This window comes from Calypte anna, chromosome 21, assembly GCF_003957555.1.
Source record: "Calypte anna isolate BGI_N300 chromosome 21, bCalAnn1_v1.p, whole genome shotgun sequence".
In the NCBI taxonomy this organism is placed as follows: Eukaryota; Metazoa; Chordata; class Aves; order Apodiformes; family Trochilidae; genus Calypte; species Calypte anna.
The window spans coordinates 1,992,215-2,009,483 of NC_044266.1; the positions used below are offsets into that span (position 1 = coordinate 1,992,215).

The window sequence follows — 17,269 nt, forward strand, 5'->3', positions numbered from 1 at the left end:
AAATGGCGGCGACCACGCCCCCCCTGGCCACACCCCTATCGCTTATCAATTGCTGTGGTCACGCCCTCTCCCCATATAAGCCCCGCCCCTCAGCGCCTCTGGCCCCGCCCCTCCGCCAGGCTTTCCCCGAATACCCTCGAAAAACCCCCAAAAACGCCGAATCCCCCCGGATTCACCGCAGCCGCCCGCGGGGTATGAACAACTCTCTCCACCGTTTATTCCAGAAAAGCAAAACTGTACAAAATGGCGGCCCCGCTGCTCAATCCTCCTCTTCCTCCTCCTCCTCGTCCTGGTTGATCTGGAAATAACGCAGCTCGTAGCTCTCCTTGCTGTTGGCCACCACACGCAGCCAGTCCCGCAGGTTGTTCTTCTTCAGGTACTTCTTGGTGAGGTACTTCAAGTACCTACAAGGGGGAGCAGGGTTAAGAGTGGGTCTGCACCCCACCACCACCACCACCACACCCCATGGCACTTTGGGAACCCAAATCCCCAGTGTTGGGGGCAACATCTCACCAGGAACCACCAACAACATAAAACCAAGAACCCCTGTCTGAAGCTCCAACCACACGCTGTATTCCCACATCCCTACCAGACATGGCAACGTAGATGACAACCAGGTGACGTTTGTGGCACTGCCCCAACACCCACAGCCCTCTCTGCTGTGCCCAAACCCACATCCAGCAAAGTCAGGTAATGTCCCAAAAAGGAGAACCCCAGTGGGACAGGGGGTGGAAGAGCCTGGCTGTGGATGAACCCCCACCCATACAGCACCCTCTCAGCTTCATGTCCTCCCTGGTCACCCACTCCACGGGCATTCCCTGACAGAATACCCACCACACATCCTCTCAAAGATGCCCCACAGTGACAGACACTGCCACGCCACCTCACCTCTTGGAGAACGGGACCTCTGACGTGACCGTGATCTTGCTCTTGCTCCTCTCGATGGTCACCACGCCCCCACCCAGGTTTCCTGCTTTTCCATTCACCTTGATCCTTTCCTGCAGGAACTGCTCCTGCAAGAGAGGAACGCCAACACTCAGACAGGGTCACCAGTTCCCACCAGACACGGGCTCGCTGTGCCAACCCTGCCAGAGCTGGGGAAGAGAGCAGTGGAATCTGGGGGAGCAGAGGAATGCCCCGTCCTGCCTGCACCTTCCACAGCTAATCCTGCCAGCTCAGAGCTACGGGTGAGGTTCTCAAGCACAAAAGCACCAGATCAGCATCGCAGGGATGTGTTTCCTGACTCCTGAGAGAACAGGGAGGGTCAGGATCCCTCTAAGGACTCCTCAGCCCTGCACTGGAGCACAGTCTGAATGAAACTGGGCTCACTGGAGCACTGCAACGCAGCACTCTGCCCTCCCGCTGCGTGTGGAACACCCAGGAGGGGCAAACACTGACAGGTGGGAGAGTTCTTTAACTATAAAGCGTTTAAAAGCAAAGCTCTGCTCGCCCCCAGCAGCACAGGGGCTCCCTTTCTCTGTTTCTCAGCTCTGCACTTTTACCCTGTGCTGTGGTGGGAACAGAAACAGAGTGAGGGGTCTGCAGGAGCCTTGCTGACCAGCAAGAACGGGGACAGCAACCCCCCAGAAACCCCACAAACATCTCCCCGGTGCAGCTGGAAGCCCCCCACTCACAAAATTGGCGGCGTCCATGATGCCATCCTCCACCGGGTGGGTGCAGTCCAGGGTGAACTTCAACACCTGCTTCTTTTTTTTGCCACCTTTCACTGCTGGCTTCTTCTGCAGCGGAAAGGGGGGGGAAGAAAGAGGCGTGAGGGAGCGGCTGCGGGAAACGGCCCGGGGGCGGCGGGGAGAAGGGAGGGAGCCAGACCGAGCTGCGGGACGGTGAGGGGGTAACGGGACCGGGCTGGGGGAGAGACGAAGCCTGGGGCAGGATTGGGAGTGGGTGGGAACCTGAAGGAGCTCCGGAGTGGGGGGAAGGGGACCGGACCGGAACACGGGCTGTGGGGGTAAAGGGAAGGGACCCCATCCAGGAAACGTCCCCGAAAACAGCGAGGGGAGGGAAGGGTCCCGAGCGGCCGCTCGGTCACACAGCCCACAGCGGGCTGGGCACGGAGGCGGCCCATCCCCAGGCCCATCCCGCGCCCCAGGCCCACGCGGCGCGCCGGACCGGGCCCGTCGGCACCGGAAGGGAAAGCAGCGGAGGGGAAGGGGGCGGGTCCGGGCGGTGCGGAAGGACGGGATGGCGAGGGGTCCCCGTGCGGAGCCGGGAGGCGCGGGGCGGTCCCGGAGAGACTCACGGCGGGCGCCATGGCGGCGGCGCGGAGCGGGCAGAAGGGAGGGGCGGGGCGCGCGCATGCGCCGGGGCGGGACCGGGGCGGTGCTGCGCACGCGCCGCCCGCCACTCCCCCTCGTTCCGCCGTCCCGGGCCGCGTGCCGCGTGCAGGCAGCGCCATCCGATTGCCGAGAGCAGGATGGGCTCGGGAGGAGAGCGATCCGTGATGTCTGGAGGGGGCGGGGCCGTGGGTTGCGGGGAGATGCGGGAGGTGCGGGGTCGGTGTCGGTCCAGCAGGGATGGGGGGGTCCGGACCGCGCTGGAACCCCCCCGGTGCTGCCCGCGGGGTGACTCCCACGCTCCCCTCCCACCCCCCCGGTGTCTCTCTGCTAATGGGTGCAGATGCCCCCGCACACGGTGACATCCCGGGGGTGTCCCCGCACTCCTGGGGACATTTCCCGGGCGCACAGATGCCCGCGTCCCCACAGCCCCGCGGTGCCATGTCCGCCCGACCCCGGGGCTGTCCCAGCATCAGGCCGAGGCGTGCAGGGTTATTTTTGGGCAGTGTCGTGGCAGTGCCAGGGGCCCCAGTCACGGGGGCGGCCACCCCCGCATCGCCCGCATTCCCGCAGCACACGGGGAGCAGCGGCACGGCACGGCCCGGCTCCGCACGGCCCATCCGCTGGCTGCAGATCGGCAGAGGTAAAACCTTAGAGGGGCCACGGTGTCACCCGGGAACGGGGACCCCCCCAAACGCGGGGCAGCTGCTGCCTCCACTGCCACGCTGCCATCGAAGGGGACATCCCAGGGCAGGGGACATCCCTCTGTGGGGGACACCCCGTCCTGGGGTACCCACCAGCCCTGTTCTGAGGGTCACTGCTGCAGGAGATGATCCTGTGCAGGGGACACCCCATCCCGGGGGACAGGGACACCCCATCCTAGGGGCTCTGGAGATGCCCACCCTGGGGGACACCCCACTGCAGGAGACACCCCACCCAGCCCTGCTGCCTGCAGCAAAGGGATGAGAGGTGCATTCCAAGCAGCCTCAGGCTGCACTGCTCCTAACCTAAAAATAGACAACAGCTCCTGGGCCCCAGGGCAGGATTCATCCTTTCCGTGGTGCTCATGTGAAGCAGAGCTTTGTGGGGACCCCTGGCACGGGGGTGAAGTGTGGCACCGGGGGGGTGGGTGTCTGTTCTCTACCCTGCAGATGTCTGGAGGCATCTTCTCCCCCCTGGGGACCTGCTCGGAGCTGGAGAAGGCCAACTGCCACCCACTGGTGTGCCTGCTCTGCCAGGAGCCCTACCAGCACCCCTGCCTGCTCGACTGCTACCACAACTTCTGTGCCAGCTGCTTGCGGGGCCGTGCCAGCGACGGGCGCCTGCGCTGCCCTCTCTGCGGGTGAGGGATGGACCCTGCCTGGGGGGACGCAGGGACCAGGGCAGGGCACACAGCCAGCAGCCTCACTCAGCCCTCTGTCGCCAAAGCTGCCCTCACCTGCCCTGCATGGGCATCCCCATCCACAACCCATCCCCTCCCGTCTCCCCAGGCACCCCTCGGTGGTAAGGGGGGGCACGGGGCTGCCCCCCGTGGACAGGCTCCTGCAGTTCCTGGTGGACAGCTCGGCTGACGGCGAGGAGGATGTGCACTGTGCCAACTGTGACCGCCGCTGTGCCAAGGCGGTGAGGGCTGTGGGGTGGGCAAGGGATCCCTCCTGGGGCCGTGCCTGCTACCAGCCCTGCCTTGCCCACACAGGAGCTGGACACCATGTACTTCTGCAACACCTGTGGGCAGCCCCTCTGTGCCCCGTGCCGTGAGGAGACTCACCGTGCCAAGATGTTTGCCCGCCACGAGATTGTCTCCCTCTCCAAACGCACCAAGGACATCCACAAGAAGTGCCGTGAGTGCCACATAGTGCCATGCTGCACCACACCATGCCCCATGCTGCACCACACCGTGCCATGCTGCACCATGCCCCGTGATGCACCACACCATTCCATACTGCACCATGCCGTGCCATGCTGCACCACACCATTCCATACTGCACCATGCCGTGCCATGCTGCACCATGCCATTCTGCATCATGCCCCATGCTGCACAATGCTGTGCCATGCTGCACCACGCTGTGCCATGCTACACCACACCATGCCATGCTGCACCACGTCGTGCCATGCTGCACCATCCTCTGCCATTCTGCCCAACATCCCCATCCCTTGCAGCACTGCATGAGGAGCCCTACATCATGTTCTCCACGGAGAAGAAGTCCATGCTCTGCATCAACTGCTTCAGGGACATGCAGGGGTGAGTGGCCATGTCCCCACGCCTGCCCAGTGCCCCGTGCCATGCCGTGACACTCGTGCCCACAGGGAGAGCCGGGCACACTGCATCGACATCGAGACGGCGTACATGCAGGGCTGCCAGCGGCTGGACCAGGCGGTGATGGTGGGCAGGGGGTGGGCTCTGGGATGAACAGGGGGCACAGTGCTGCCTGCAGTGCTGCAGCTGCCCCTCTGCCCCTGGTCAGGCTGTGAAGGAGCTGCAGACGTCCACACGTGAGGCCATCGTCCTGCTGAAGGCCATGATCGAGGAGGTGCGGAACAGCGCCAGCGAGGAGGAGGCAGCCATCAACTCCCTCTTCAGCCGTATGCAGGTGGGAACATTCACCCACTCATCACACCCAGCGCCCATGGGTGGGTGATGCTTGGGCAGGGCAGAGTTGGGGCTGCAGGAAGGGACCAAGGTGGCCATGCTGTTTGCAGGAGCAGCTCTCTGAAAGGAAAAAGGCACTTCTGAAAGCTGTGCAGAGGTGAGGAGCCATGGGCTGAGCCCTCTTTCAGGGGTGTCCCCTCCCTCCTGGGATGTGTTGGGGTGCCCTGGGGCTCCCCAGGTTCAGCAAGGGCTGTGCCTTGCCCTGCTCTGCTGCAGCCAGCACGAGGAAAAGGAGAAGGCATTCAAGGAGCAGCTCGCCCACCTTGCCTCACTGCTGCCCACCCTGCAGGTAGGGCCCTGGGCAGGGGACAGGCTGCCACTGTCCCCTGGGTGCCATCAGTGACACCCCCTGTACACAGGTCCACCTGGTGACCTGCTCAGCCTTCCTGAGCTCTGCCAACAAAGCTGAGTTCCTGGACCTGGGATATGTGAGTGGTGCTGGCGCTGTGGGGTATCTGGTGCATCCCACCGCAGTGCCATGGGGTCTCTGGTGCTCCCTGAGGTGGTCTGGGGTCACAGGCAGGGTTCAGGCACCCCTCACTGCACCTCACTGCTGCCTTTCAGCAACTGATGGAGAGGCTGCAGCGTATCGTCAAGCTGCCACACCGCCTGCGGCCAGCCCAGACCAGCAAGGTAAACCCTACTCTTCCCCACCACCCCCCGGGGGTGACCCCCGTCCCACAGCCCCATACTCACTCCATCTCACCCCCAGATCAACAGCGAGTACCGAGCCGAGTTTGCCCGCTGCCTGGAGCCCCTCCTGATGCTCAGCCCCCGCCGTTCCCTGGTGGGCAGCGCTGGTGGCATCGGTCCCGGCATGGCTGGCACCAACATGTGAGGCACTGGGATAGCTGCCGGGGCCAGGGTGCACCGTGCCATGCATGCCACCGTGACCCCCTCAGCATCCCACTGCGCCAAGCTTGCTGCCCTTGAGCCTGTCACCTCGGCAGTGGCATGGGGACAGTGTGGGGCACAGCTGCACTGACAAACGACAGGCACAGGGTCTTCAAGTGACACTTCTGGGAAGCGGGGCTGGCAGTGGAGAGCCCGGGCAAGCTGCACCCCACTGCCTGGCCCCCCAGTGCCATCCCTGGAGGGCTCTGCCTCCACCACCGGGGCCAGCTCCCGCTCGCCCGCACACCCGTGGCGCCACAGCCTCTTTGCCCACCACTATTTTTATCAGAATTTCATGGAAGTTCCCGGCCGTTCCTCGCCCAGGATATATTTAGGCCCATTGATGTCACAGCAGCGCCGGCCCTGCCAGGCGCTCCTGGCCAGAGAGGACAAACGGGCACTGCCACCCCATGGGGACCGAGCCTCTCCGGCAGCACGGTGGCTGAGCTCCCGGGGGCTGCCGGCCCCAGCACGGGCAGGGGGAGCACGGTGCGGCACGGTAGGAGCGATGGCGGGCAGGGGGCTGTGGGCAGCATAGGGAGGGGGAGAAGGGAGAAGCAGTGCCCACCAAGGAGCCAGGAGATGCCAACAGCACAGGAGGAAGCTCCATCCTTCCCTCTAGAAACCAGAGCATGCCAAGTTCTGCTCCTGCCTTCTCCCTACCACAGCTGGTCCTGAAGCTGTGAGAGAACACCCACCAAAACCTGGTTTTTTTGGGGTGTTGTAAGGCACCTCTGATCCTGGGTACTCAGACAAGGGAAGGGAGGCAAGGGGCTGGGGAGGCGAGGCTGAGCCAGTGGTGTGGCTTCTGGCCCTCACAGCCACGCCGCTGTTCCCATCCTTGTGCAGGCTCCCTGGTGGCCAATGCTCCAAGACCCTGATGGTGCCCAGCTGCCCCTCTGCTGATGATAAGATGTCCACCAGCCCCATGGTGCGGAAGCCGACGATGCACCGGTACATCAGCACCAAGGTCCTGCTGGCTGAGGGGCGCGAGACCCCCTTCGCCGAGCACTGCCGCAACTATGAGAACACCTACAGGGTAGGGACGGGGGTCCAGGGGGACAGGAGGGGATGGGGGGAGGGAGCTGCTCATGTGGAGCACGCCTCTGGCCCTTGCAGATGCTGCAGACAGAGATCCAGGGCCTGAAGGACCAGGTGCAGGAGCTGCACCGTGACCTCACCAAGCACCACTCACTTATTAAGACAGAGATCATGAGTGAGATCCTGCAGAAGTCCCTGCAGATGGACGTGCAGATTGCTGCGCACTACTCGGCTGTGGAGATGATGCGCAGTGTCTTTGAGGAGGTACAGACATCTGGTGGGGTCCCCCCACGCTGTGCTGTGCCACTGCACACTGCCTGCCTCCCTCTCCCCACTCCAGGTCTGGGAGGAGACATACCAGCGGGTGGCCAACGAGCAGGAGATCTATGAAGGTACCAGAGTGCCACCATCCTGAAGCCCCCGTGCCCAGCCCAAGGACAGTCTGGGCCACAGCCACAGCCCACTCCTCTCACCCCCAGCTCAGCTCCACGACCTGCTGCAGCTGCGGCAGGAGAACAGCTGCCTGACCACCATCACCAAGCAGATCGCTCCCTACGTCCGCTCCATCGCCAAGGTGAAGGAGCGCCTGGAGCCCAGGTGAGGGAGATGGGGCAGGGGTTGCGTGGGGCCTGGGGTCCCACCTCGTGGCTCACAACCTTCCCGCCACAGGCTGCAGGAGCCCTGGGAGCCCAGGGAAGAACCGGCCCAGATGCTGCTCAAGATCTGTGATGAAAGTGAAGCAGCTCCAAGGTAGGCGACAGCGAGCACCCCAGGGGCCAAACTCTCCCCTCTGCCCTTTCCCAGCCACTGACCCTGCCAAGGTGCCTTCCCTTCCCCAGGGACACCTCACCCAGTGGCAAAGAGGGGGATCCAGCCAGCCCTGGGGAGGGCTGCAGCCCTGGAGACCCCTCCCCAAAAAGCAAAGAGTGCCACAGGGGCCAGCAGAGCAGTGGGGCTGACGGGGCTGCCCGGAAAGAGCCGACACCATAAAGCAAGTGCACAAAGCTGCCTGGCACTTGCTGTGCCCTGGCTGCTGCCTGTCCCCTCTTTGCCATGTGCCACGCACAAAAGCAGAAAAACACCCTGTGCATGAAGCATCTGCAGCACATTAAAAGCCTGGCATGGGGTGTGACTGTTCATCAGAAAATATAATTGTTGTTATACTTTCCTCCTCGTGTGTTAAAAATGAAATAAAAGGGCACAAGTGCACACATCCACCTGGTTCTGGACAAAACCTGTCAGCCTGGGGCATCCAGCTCCTCATAACACCACAAAGCTTGGAAAAATGGGGGAAAAAACCCTGGTGTGGGGTAGAGGCAGGAAATCTCTGAAGAGTCTCCAAGCATCCTGTGGACTGTGGAGGCAAAAAGCCAGATGTTGGTAAGGCACTCTGCTCCCATGGTGTCTGAGCCATCTAAAAACCTACTGACTTTACTTCCCCATCAAGAACAGCCAAAGTTAAGAATTCCTATTTCCATCACATCACCAGCACTTCAAGACATCTCCAAATGACCACCAGAAAGTAGTTTGCATTATTTTTACTTTTTTTTTTAATGAAAAAACCAACACAAAATCAAAACCTAAACCAAAGCCATTCCCACCAGTGCCCCCTTTCCTGAGCCATCCCATACACCCCACCTGGGAACACTGCCAGCTTGAAGTGTGACCTGCCAAGCAACTAATTTCCATTCCAGCTAGGAAGAAGAACCTAAAACTCAAGAAAACAGTGAACCTCTTTGGTATATAACAACAGAATAAGTTATACCACAAAGCTCAAGTAGGAACCATTTCCAAAATGGGAACATTTAAAATAGTGTTAGCTAGTCAAGACTTTTTTCCCCTTTGGAGAATTTCCCTAGAAGCATCTCTTAGTCACGCTGACATCCCAGGTTTTTCCCAAAAAAGCAGGCAAGGATCTCAAACACTAACACCCTTGGCCAGCCCAGCAGCTGCAATTCTTTTCCCAACCCAAAATCCTGGGATTTCTGCAGGACAGAGGCAGCTTTGCAGGATAGGAAGCAGCATGATTTGGAAGCGGGAAGAGGGGACAGGGGTGGTGGGGAGAAGGCTCAGGAAGGCAGCAGCAGCCGATTGAGCAGAAAGGGCTCCCCGTGAGTGTTAGGGCCTGAGGGAGGCCCAATGGACCCCCCAGCAGCAGAGGGTGGGCAGGGAGCCCCAGGGGATTATGCAGCCCCAGCTGCTGGCACCAGGCCTAAGGGGATTATGGCTGTGCTGCTGCCCAGCTCGCAAGGTCAAAGCGCTTTAAAATCGGATCAGGCCCCAGGAACGATCAGTGCCTTCCCTGTACAGGAGGGTGGGCAGTCACGCTCCAGAACCACCGGTCCAGAGGCATTTTGGTCCAGTTCAGCAGCTGCAGGAGGGAGCACTTGATTCTCTTTAGGGTTGCTACAGGCTAAGTTATCTGGAAGATCCCTGAATGTGCAACAAAGGACTTATCTCGAGGAGGACAAACAAGTTTCTGATCTGCTAGTGACCCGTCAGGCTGCCCAGCTCTGCAGCCCTTTGCCAGCTCCTCCTGGGTGGCCGGGAAATCCCAAGGGGCTGCTCCCGGCACCGGCACCGCACACCGTCCCTCGGCCCGCAGCGCCTGGAGCTGGGTGTTGGCTCAGCCAGTCTGGCTTTTTCCCACGTTACAGTTCTACTTTGACTCCTTTAATAAAAGGGAGACCCGATGGCACTTTCCTTTTGTACTCCAGGTACTCTTCTCCGAAGAAGTGTATAAGTGTGATCTCCTCCTCCTCAATCCGCTCCCTGAAGAAGCGCCAGGACGCCAGGGTGTAGCCCACCACGCAGACAGGATTGCAGAGTAACACCTGCAGAGACACCACCAGTCAGTGTCCCTAAAGAAATCCCCCAAAGGAACCTGGGCTGCCCCCTGCCTCACACGCTAATTACCCCGCACCAAGTCCGTCACGAGGTCTAAACACTCTGAAAAGATCCCAGCATCTTTTGTGGGATTTCTTTCTGGGGAGAAATTAGGACTCGTGAAGCAGCACACAGGCAGCTGCTGGGTCCTGCCACCCCAGCTGAGAGCAGTGTCCCAGCTCTGGAGAGCCCGTGTGTCACCACACTGCTCCACCTGCAGCCTTCATGGTCTCTCTCCAGAGAAAGAAAGCCAAATGCCCACCAGCAGCCAGCCACAAGGTGTGCAAGTAAAGCAGTGCTGAGTTCAGCTCAGCTTTTGTCAGGGCCCTGGGTGCTCCTTGAGGGAGTTTTCCTTGCCACCTGGCACAGGACCCACATTTGGCAAGAGCAAGGCTGAGTCTGACTGCTTATGGAAACATTCTGATCACCACCTTTGGCATCTCGTGATGGTGTGGGGCAGTGTTAAGAAGAAAGACCCGAGCTATACAATGATAGTATCTGAGCACATTGTCCACAATACCTGTGTCCCGATGCTCCAATAAAACCATCCCACGTAAGAGGGGTGACGGAACCACCCGTACACTCCACTCGTCACCAAAGTGTGAGTGTCAGATTTCTCGTTCTGAACAATGTGGTTGAAGTTGGAGCCAGCAGTGAGCATGGCAGCTTTCCTCAGGCAGTCCCCAAAGATCACCATCAGCAGCCCCACAGTACTCAGCCAGGTGATCTGCTTCAGCTCTGCAAGGGAACCAGGATGGGTCACACAGGTCCTGCTCACCCACGGGGATCACGGGGGGGCTGGGGGAGTTTTTCCCCCATCTCAAAGAATGACAACATGTAACACATGCCCAGTGTTCCACATCCTGTGGTCCCACACCAAAACCCATAAAAACAGCATTGGTGCCACAGAGCCACCTTCAACGTGGCATTAGCATGTCCTTGAGGTGGATTGACCTGGAAGGAGCCCGGCTTTGTGGCGTAAGTTCATTGCAAGGAGCTCTGCAGCCCATGGCAAAGAAGGGAAGGAGAACATCTCCCCTCTCCCCCCAAAAAAGCAAAAGGAAACACCCCAGACTGGGCAAGCAGTAACAGGCTTTGCCAAACTGATTTTATCACAGGTCAAAAGAGGGCCAGATGTAACTGAAGCATTGCTCTTTGTACCACCACAGTGGATTGAAAGACACAGCCAGGGAAGTGCTGAGGCCTCACTACGCAGTGTGTCAGAGCAAGGGGGGCACTCCTGCCACCCCCCTAACACCAAAACCAAGAGGATTCGAGCACAAAGAGACTAAAGCCATGTCAAAGCCTCCTCTGCTGCCAGCACTTCAGCTATGGGGGGACACCAGCGCTTTGCTGCCAGAGGGGTTTGGTCCCAGGAGAGCCCTGAGGGTCGAGCAGAGGCAGGGCAGAGCAGGGCGGGTGGCAGGGTGCCATACCTGGGAAGAGAAACTTCTCCAGTGTGAACTCCACCCAGGAGGAAAGGGCAGCCAGGTTGTACTCGAAGCTGTGGTTGAGCAGGAAGGAGTCCAGCGAGAGGCTGCGCGGGTTGTTGATGGCCGTCACCAAGTACTCCGAGTAGTGGAAGAGGGAGAGGGAGCACATGTACCTGGGGTGGAAGGTGGGGAGGGAAGGTTTGGAAGTCCGGGGGCACGGCACCCCCAGCTCCCCCGGCCCGGCCCTTACCAGCCGAAGTGGCGCCAGGCCGAGCGGCCGGCGCTGAGCAGCAGCCCGCAGCCGAAGGCGAAGCCCAGGAAGCAGGCTCGGACGGCGATCTGCGAGCAGAGGGAGGGGGGAGAGAGCGCTGCTGCTACCGGGGCCCTTCCCCGGGCCCGCTGCCCCGCAGCCTCCCCACTTCCCCGGGGGTCTCCCTCCACCCGACGCCTCCCGAGGGCTTCCACCGCCCCGCCGCCCCCCTCCCACCCCGGGCTCTCCCGCCGTCCCCGCACCTTGTAGAGCGGCCGCGGGTAGAGCAGCAGCAGCGCCGCGTTAACGGCCGCCACGTGCAGGACCAGCGCCAGGCGGCCGCGCAGACCGGGGGCAGCCAGCAAGGCGGCGGGGGAGCCCAACACCACCGGCAGCGCGGCCACCGAGGCGCCCAGCAGGAAGGCGGCCAGGCTGGCGCGGCCCTCCCGGCCCAAGCGCCCCCGCCGCGGCACCTCCGCTGCTGCCGCCGCCGCCATCATGGCGGCCCCGCCCCGCCCGCGTCGCCCGGGAAACGACGGCAGGACTCTGGCGAGAGCTCCGCCCTCCGCATGCGTCCTGGTGGGGAGCGGTCGGTGCCGGTTCCGGTCCGGTTGCGGTGCCGCCCGTGGGGGTTGTTTGGTGTCACACGTTGCTTCCTCCTCCTTCCGGGAGCTGTCCGTGCGTCCCGTGAAGTGAGTCAAACTTCCCCCAAACAAACGGGGATCGGGAGCTCGCTGCAGTGCTCAGGGACCCCGGGAGAAGGCGGGGGGAGAAGGGCAGAGCGGGGATGCAGCACCGCGCATCGCAATAAAACCTCCCGAACCGGAGCTGCTGCTGCTCAGGACAGAAACCCAACACCCGTTTCATTCCAGTCAACAACAAGAGACTTTATTGATGCCACAGGATTCCTTAAATAACTTAAATGTGCACAGAGAAACTACCTAGAGATGTCAACGAAACGGTCAGAGACATTCAGCACGACGCCGGGGTGCGTTGCCCGTCCCCGGTGTCGCGGTCAGCTTTGGTGTGCAGTGGTGGGACAGACCGGCAGGTGTGACACAGCAGCACAAAGACCGGCGGCCTCGCACATCCCTGGGGCCACCGTGCGAGCCCCCACCCCGCTCCGGCACGGGGCTGTGAACGGGGCTCACGGAGTGGGCAATGAGTGAGCGGGAAGGTTCCCGGGGGCTTTCGGGGAGGTGAAGCCACCTAAAGCACGAGGTCTAATGGCGCTAAACCGATCAACAGCAAAGCAACCGCACCGCCGCGGCAGCTCCGGCGGGCAAAGGCGCGAGGCCCCGGCGTGGGCCGGACACGACACAAAGAGGAACCTGGACGTTTTGGCGGGCGAGGGCTGCGGGAGTGCGGGGCGGGATCACTGCTGGGCAGCCTGCTGCAGCTGTGCCTGCCTCTTGGCCTTTGTCTGCAGGTACCGGCCCTTCCCCTCCTCGAAGCGACGCTTCTCATCCTCTGTCTCCGTCTGCCGGTGACACAAAGACAGCGAAGCCGCTGGTGTTAGGAGTCTTGGTGCAGAGCAGCTCTCCCAGGCACACTTGTGAGGGAGGGAACTGTGCCTCCCCCTCAAGAGAATGTAAAGGAAGACCCACAGTCTGTGAAACGGGTGTTTTGACAGTGAACGTACAGCGAGCCAACACAATGCTCGGAAACGCTGATGAGCACAGCACAGGGAGAGACCCATGTGGGTTAAAAGATTAATCAAGAAAGAGCCCCCAGTCAGCAGCACAGCCCTGCCCAGATCAGGAGAGCCAAAAATAGGCAGGAGGCTGGGAGTAGAGGTAATGCAGGGATGGGGGACATCTTTTAGGGTCCCCTCCCACTTGGGGCAGGAGGCAAAGCTGCTGTGCCCCCACACAGACTGCCCTCAACCACCAAAAAGCAAACCCCTCACTTGTCCACACTGGCAATTTTCAACCAGAAGACATTTAAAAAAAAAAACACCCTGAAGCCAACACCCTGAAGGCTGCTCCAGCAAGGCTTGTTCATCCACATGTGTTTCTCCTGAATAATTTAAGGGAAGAGGGTTTGTTGGCCAAAAGAGCTGGGTGGGATCTGCCCTAGGAGGGGCTAACGGGGCTGGCTGGCAGCCAGAGAGCTCTTACCAGCAGCTGTGGTACAGGCAGGGGCTTCCCCTCCTTGCTCAGGGAGACGTAGGTGAAGAAGGCGCTGACGGCACGGTACCGCTCCCGGGGCTCGTCCACAAATGGGTCAGCATCCACAAAAACTTCAATTTCCATGGATTTATTGCTCGTGAAGGTCATGCGCCCTGAAATGGTGATGACACTGCCTGCGATGCAGAGAAAGGCTGGTTAGGCAGGGCACAGGGTAGGTCTAACAGGGACTCAGTTCCTCTGCCAGCACCTAAAGGTGCCAGACTGAAGCTCCTGCCACCACCCACATCACCTTTTTTGATCTTCTCGTGGAAGTTGATGGCATCCACTGAGGCAGTGACAATGTTGGTCTTGCAGTGGCGGGCAGCCACAATCCCAGCGACCTCATCCATGAGCTTCATGGTGACACCTGGGGAGAGGCAGAGAGCCCAGAGTCAGGGAGGCCGGAGGGGTTTGGGATGCAGCTGAATGAAGTGTGGCCACGTGGAAATTACTCCAGCAAATCACAGCCACTGTATGCTGAGGGTTTATAACCTGAGAATTGCAATCTGTGAGACCACGACCAAATGGTAGGGGTTACAGTTTCCACTCCTGTGCTGGGGGGAAACTGGAGCAGTGCTGTCTCACCTCCGTGCACGAAGCCCAGCAGCGTGCAGTCTGATGGTCCCACCAGGTGGATCAAGCTGGACTGGCTGTAGCCTACGGTGTGTGGCTCTGGTCAGAGAGAGCAGAGAGGAGGTCAGGGATGCTCAGCCAGCACCACAAGGTGCCATGCCCCTGTCTCCAACCATCTGAAGGGAGAAAATACGGGGCTGGCTTGTTCAAAACAGAGGTATGTTCAAACCAACATTTCATCAGCCCTGAGAAGTCCTGAGAGCAGAGTCCATTCCCACCTGACAGGCTGCCTCCTCCCTTGGATACCCACCCATCACTTTTATTCCAGCTCAGCTTGTTTCTTCTTTTAAAGCTCTCAAAGAGCCCAGAAGCAAATGGGAGTGAACGGGAGCCTTACCTTTTGTCTGCCTATCTGTGAGCAGGGAGAACAGAGGGGAAAAAACATTTGAGTGACTTTCATCCCACATCACCCCCCAACATTTCCCCATCCCTGGCAAGCCACCAGCCACTTGCTCCTTCAGCTCATATCAGAGCTGCCAGAAGCCAGGGCAATACTTTCAGTAGGAAAGAGATCCCCAGGTACCCCCAGCTCCTCCCCATAGCTCATCCTCCCCCTCAAACATCAGGCAATGAACCTCTTGCTAAAAACTGACTGCAGAGCAGGGCTGCAGCTACAGAGTGTGCAGAACCCTTACCCAGCACTTGTGTTACCCACGTGCCCCCCTCCACAGCTCCAAAATCCCATCCCCAAAACAGTGCTTGGGAGCATGCACTCGCAGCCACGGGTGCTTGGTGTCAACCAAAGTTATCCTGGGAACCAGTTTATCCTCCCAGCTCTGCTGAGACATTTCCACAGGCCATACACCACCTGTATTACCTGGATTGATGACAGGGAAGATCAAGTCACCATTTCTCTGCTTAGTTTCCAGCCGATCCAGCTTTTGCTCCTCATATCGCTTCTTCCCCTCATCCTCCTGCTCCTTCCTTGCATACTGGAAGGGAAGGATGGCAACAGTGGGGTTGGCAAAGCCACCAGCACAGCCAGAGGTACCAACGAGGCCAGGTTAATGCTGTGTCCCTGGAGAGGGTGGGCTCAGAGAGCAACGCAAGCCATCCCTACCTGGATGGGGGGAACCTCAACAACCTTGTTCACATTCTTGAGGGACAGTGGCACATACCACAGCGTTGCCTTGTTCGTCACCTTCTTGGCTCCTGCAGGAGAAGAGGGCAGAGGATGACAGCACTGATGCCAGCAGCACTTTGCCTGCAGCCAGCACTGGGGTTGGCCATGCCCCCTGCCCTGCCAGGTCCTGCCAGGCTTTGGCTCAGAGCAGGTGTGACACTGTGCTTTTGGGAAGGCTTCCCAGAAAGCGGAACTGGTTGTCACAGCAACAGCAAGAAAAGGGCCTTTTTCAGGGCCATGGCCAGCAAATTAGGCAGGAGGAGCTACGGCAGATTTTCCCATTCTTCACTAAAAATGATCAACTTGAGCCATACACCCCCAAGGAGCCTGCCTGGCTCCCCTGCCCATAGCCCCCCCTCCTTACCACCCCCAGCATTTGCAATAAGAAGGCAAAATCTCCCCCACTCCAGCTGCTGGCAATGGTGTGCTGAGGAGGAGAACACTGCTGCAAGCTCTCCGCTCCTTGTGGTTATTCCTGGAGTTTTGGGACAGAGCCACTGCCAGGCACTCACCTGTTAAAATGTTTTCTGACATGACATTGACCTGGACCTCCACGGAGTGCCGGGACGTGTAGGTGATCTCAGCACTGACGTTGGCCACCTCGCCGATGCACACTGGGGACAGGAAGTCCGTCCGCTCCACCCGCGCCAGCGCGGCCACACAGGGCTCCTGGGGATGGAGGACAGGGAAGGCAGCCAGGACACACTTGAGTCTGGCACTGTGGCTTCCATCTTATCAGTTGGTGGCTGCATTTCCTCCCCACCCGTAACTGACACTGGAGCTGCCTCTGACTCGCTCCTCACGGGACTCAAAACACCATATAAAAAATTAAAATTTCTGCCTCTAAAACACAAAGCAGGATGCTTCTTGGCTACAGGGGCCATGCTCTGGCAGCAGCCAGAGCCACGGGTGGTTTGCACGCAGCAGCAAATGCTTCTGGTGTTGAGGGAATGACTGGGCAGGCCCCTAGGGATGCCCGGTGGTCCAAGGGGAACCCCTGCTCCCAGCAGACCCCTGTGGGGAGGTTGGAAAGTCACGGAGCTGGAGCCTGTCAGGTACTCCAGACCCTACTCACCCCGGCCTGAGAATTGCAGTGGCGGGTGCTGATGATGGCTCCTGCCTCCTCAATCATCTTCAGGATGGTTCCTCCATGGACATTGCCTGCGACGTTGGCATCATCCGGGCGCATGATCCTGCCGGGGAAGGATGCAGGAGTTCACATCTGCCTGACCCCGCCAGCCCATGTCCCGGTGCGGCCGCCCGGAGGCACGGCTCGGGCCCTACCGGATGAGCTGCCGGGACATCTCCCCGCCGGTGCCTGCAACGTCACCGGCGATGCCTGCACGTGGCTTCCTGCGCACGGCGGGGAAACCGCCCCAAACCCTGCGGGGAGCGGAGGGAGGCACCGCTGCTCTGCCGGGGCAGCCGCCCCTCGGCTGGAAAACGGAGGCCCTGCCCACCCTCCCGCACCGGAGCAAGGGCAGGGTGCTGCTCTGCGGTGCACGGCTGCAGCAGCGTCACCAACGCGGGTAGCGTGTCTGGAAAGGGCAGCGATGTCGATGCGGGTGGTGTCAAGTGCAGGCAGTGTCTGGTGCAGGCAGCGGTACCGGCAGCCCTGCCGGTAGCATCCCGGTTGCAGGCCGGCCCCAGCCCTATAGCTCCCTCGCCCGCCGCACCCCGGCCCTGCTCGGCCCTCCCCGCTCTCCCCCGGCTCCCCGGCAGCGGGCAGCGCGGCGGGGCCGTACCTGGACACCTGAATAGCGGCGGGCCCCGTGCCCGCGGCCCCCCGCTCCGACATGGCGGCACCGGCGCCCCACCCGACCCGGCGATGCAGCACGCGGGACACGCCCCCGCACCGCCCTTTGGCGGGCAGCGCCTGGACACGCCCCCGCCG

General features: G+C 60.7%; 4 protein-coding genes across 7 annotated transcripts; 1 reads left to right on the forward strand and 3 right to left on the reverse strand.

Moving 5' to 3' along the window:
• Window positions 1-193: 193 nt before the first annotated feature.
• Window positions 194-2,333, reverse strand: RPL22 (ribosomal protein L22). The gene is made up of 4 exons (XM_030463576.1): window positions 2,261-2,333; window positions 1,635-1,739; window positions 889-1,013; window positions 194-404 (listed from the first exon to the last, which is right to left on the reverse strand). The coding sequence occupies exons 1-4, from the start codon at window positions 2,270-2,272 to the stop codon at window positions 260-262; spliced, it is 387 nt and encodes a 128-aa protein (XP_030319436.1). The 5' UTR covers window positions 2,273-2,333; the 3' UTR covers window positions 194-259.
• Window positions 2,334-2,492: 159 nt separating this feature from the next.
• RNF207 (ring finger protein 207) lies at window positions 2,493-8,090 on the forward strand. 2 transcript variants are annotated; one of them, XM_030463814.1, is made up of 18 exons: window positions 2,493-2,937; window positions 3,446-3,636; window positions 3,785-3,917; window positions 3,991-4,135; window positions 4,455-4,536; window positions 4,602-4,677; window positions 4,760-4,885; window positions 4,995-5,041; window positions 5,161-5,233; window positions 5,304-5,372; window positions 5,509-5,577; window positions 5,657-5,778; window positions 6,688-6,877; window positions 6,958-7,143; window positions 7,220-7,271; window positions 7,359-7,476; window positions 7,549-7,629; window positions 7,719-8,090. In XM_030463814.1, exons 1-18 carry the CDS (start codon window positions 2,638-2,640, stop codon window positions 7,867-7,869), a joined length of 2,211 nt encoding a protein of 736 aa, XP_030319674.1. In that variant the 5' UTR covers window positions 2,493-2,637; the 3' UTR covers window positions 7,870-8,090. The 2 variants fall into 2 exon arrangements, with proteins under 2 accessions (XP_030319674.1, XP_030319675.1); XM_030463815.1 differs by having other exon boundaries at window positions 2,585-2,937; window positions 7,042-7,143.
• Window positions 8,091-8,936: 846 nt separating this feature from the next.
• Window positions 8,937-11,960, reverse strand: ICMT (isoprenylcysteine carboxyl methyltransferase). Its single transcript, XM_030463606.1, has 5 exons — window positions 11,712-11,960; window positions 11,449-11,537; window positions 11,202-11,371; window positions 10,286-10,503; window positions 8,937-9,713 (listed from the first exon to the last, which is right to left on the reverse strand). Exons 1-5 carry the CDS (start codon window positions 11,946-11,948, stop codon window positions 9,531-9,533), a joined length of 897 nt encoding a protein of 298 aa, XP_030319466.1. The 5' UTR covers window positions 11,949-11,960; the 3' UTR covers window positions 8,937-9,530.
• A 361-nt stretch (window positions 11,961-12,321) lies between these two features.
• On the reverse strand, window positions 12,322-17,240 carry ACOT7 (acyl-CoA thioesterase 7). Of its 3 annotated transcripts, none has more exons than XM_030463790.1 (10): window positions 17,121-17,240; window positions 16,451-16,568; window positions 15,888-16,044; window positions 15,313-15,404; window positions 15,070-15,184; window positions 14,590-14,604; window positions 14,205-14,291; window positions 13,870-13,986; window positions 13,569-13,753; window positions 12,322-12,928 (listed from the first exon to the last, which is right to left on the reverse strand). In XM_030463790.1, exons 1-10 carry the CDS (start codon window positions 17,171-17,173, stop codon window positions 12,824-12,826), a joined length of 1,044 nt encoding a protein of 347 aa, XP_030319650.1. In that variant the 5' UTR covers window positions 17,174-17,240; the 3' UTR covers window positions 12,322-12,823. The 3 variants fall into 3 exon arrangements, with proteins under 3 accessions (XP_030319650.1, XP_030319652.1, XP_030319651.1); XM_030463792.1 differs by lacking the exon at window positions 17,121-17,240 and adding an exon at window positions 16,660-16,761; XM_030463791.1 differs by lacking the exon at window positions 14,590-14,604 and having other exon boundaries at window positions 17,121-17,201.
• Window positions 17,241-17,269: the final 29 nt, after the last annotated feature.

Excerpts from the sequence above, each read along its gene's own strand:
- RPL22 (XM_030463576.1), bottom strand. Across the intron at positions 1,014-1,634 it reads TCATGGACGCCGCCAATTTT|GAGCAGTTCCTGCAGGAAAG; the intron begins GTGAGTGGGGGG and ends CCTCTCTTGCAG. Across the intron at positions 405-888 it reads GAGGTCCCGTTCTCCAAGAG|GTACTTGAAGTACCTCACCA; the intron begins GTGAGGTGGCGT and ends TCCCCCTTGTAG.
- RNF207 (XM_030463814.1), top strand. The coding sequence starts at position 2,638 with ATGCCCCCGCACACGGTGACATCCCGGGGGTGTCCCCGCACTCCTGGG. Across the intron at positions 3,637-3,784 it reads CTGCGCTGCCCTCTCTGCGG|GCACCCCTCGGTGGTAAGGG; the intron begins GTGAGGGATGGA and ends CCGTCTCCCCAG. Across the intron at positions 7,630-7,718 it reads GAAAGTGAAGCAGCTCCAAG|GGACACCTCACCCAGTGGCA; the intron begins GTAGGCGACAGC and ends TCCCTTCCCCAG.
- ICMT (XM_030463606.1), bottom strand. The coding sequence starts at position 11,948 with ATGATGGCGGCGGCGGCAGCAGCGGAGGTGCCGCGGCGGGGGCGCTTG. Across the intron at positions 10,504-11,201 it reads GGAGAAGTTTCTCTTCCCAG|AGCTGAAGCAGATCACCTGG; the intron begins GTATGGCACCCT and ends GTTCCCTTGCAG. Across the intron at positions 9,714-10,285 it reads ATTGGAGCATCGGGACACAG|GTGTTACTCTGCAATCCTGT; the intron begins GTATTGTGGACA and ends GTGTCTCTGCAG.
- ACOT7 (XM_030463790.1), bottom strand. The coding sequence starts at position 17,173 with ATGTCGGAGCGGGGGGCCGCGGGCACGGGGCCCGCCGCTATTCAGGTG. Across the intron at positions 16,569-17,120 it reads GCCGCTATTCAGGTGTCCAG|GATCATGCGCCCGGATGATG; the intron begins GTACGGCCCCGC and ends CTTCCCCGGCAG. Across the intron at positions 15,185-15,312 it reads TTGAGGTTCCCCCCATCCAG|TATGCAAGGAAGGAGCAGGA; the intron begins GTAGGGATGGCT and ends CTTCCCTTCCAG.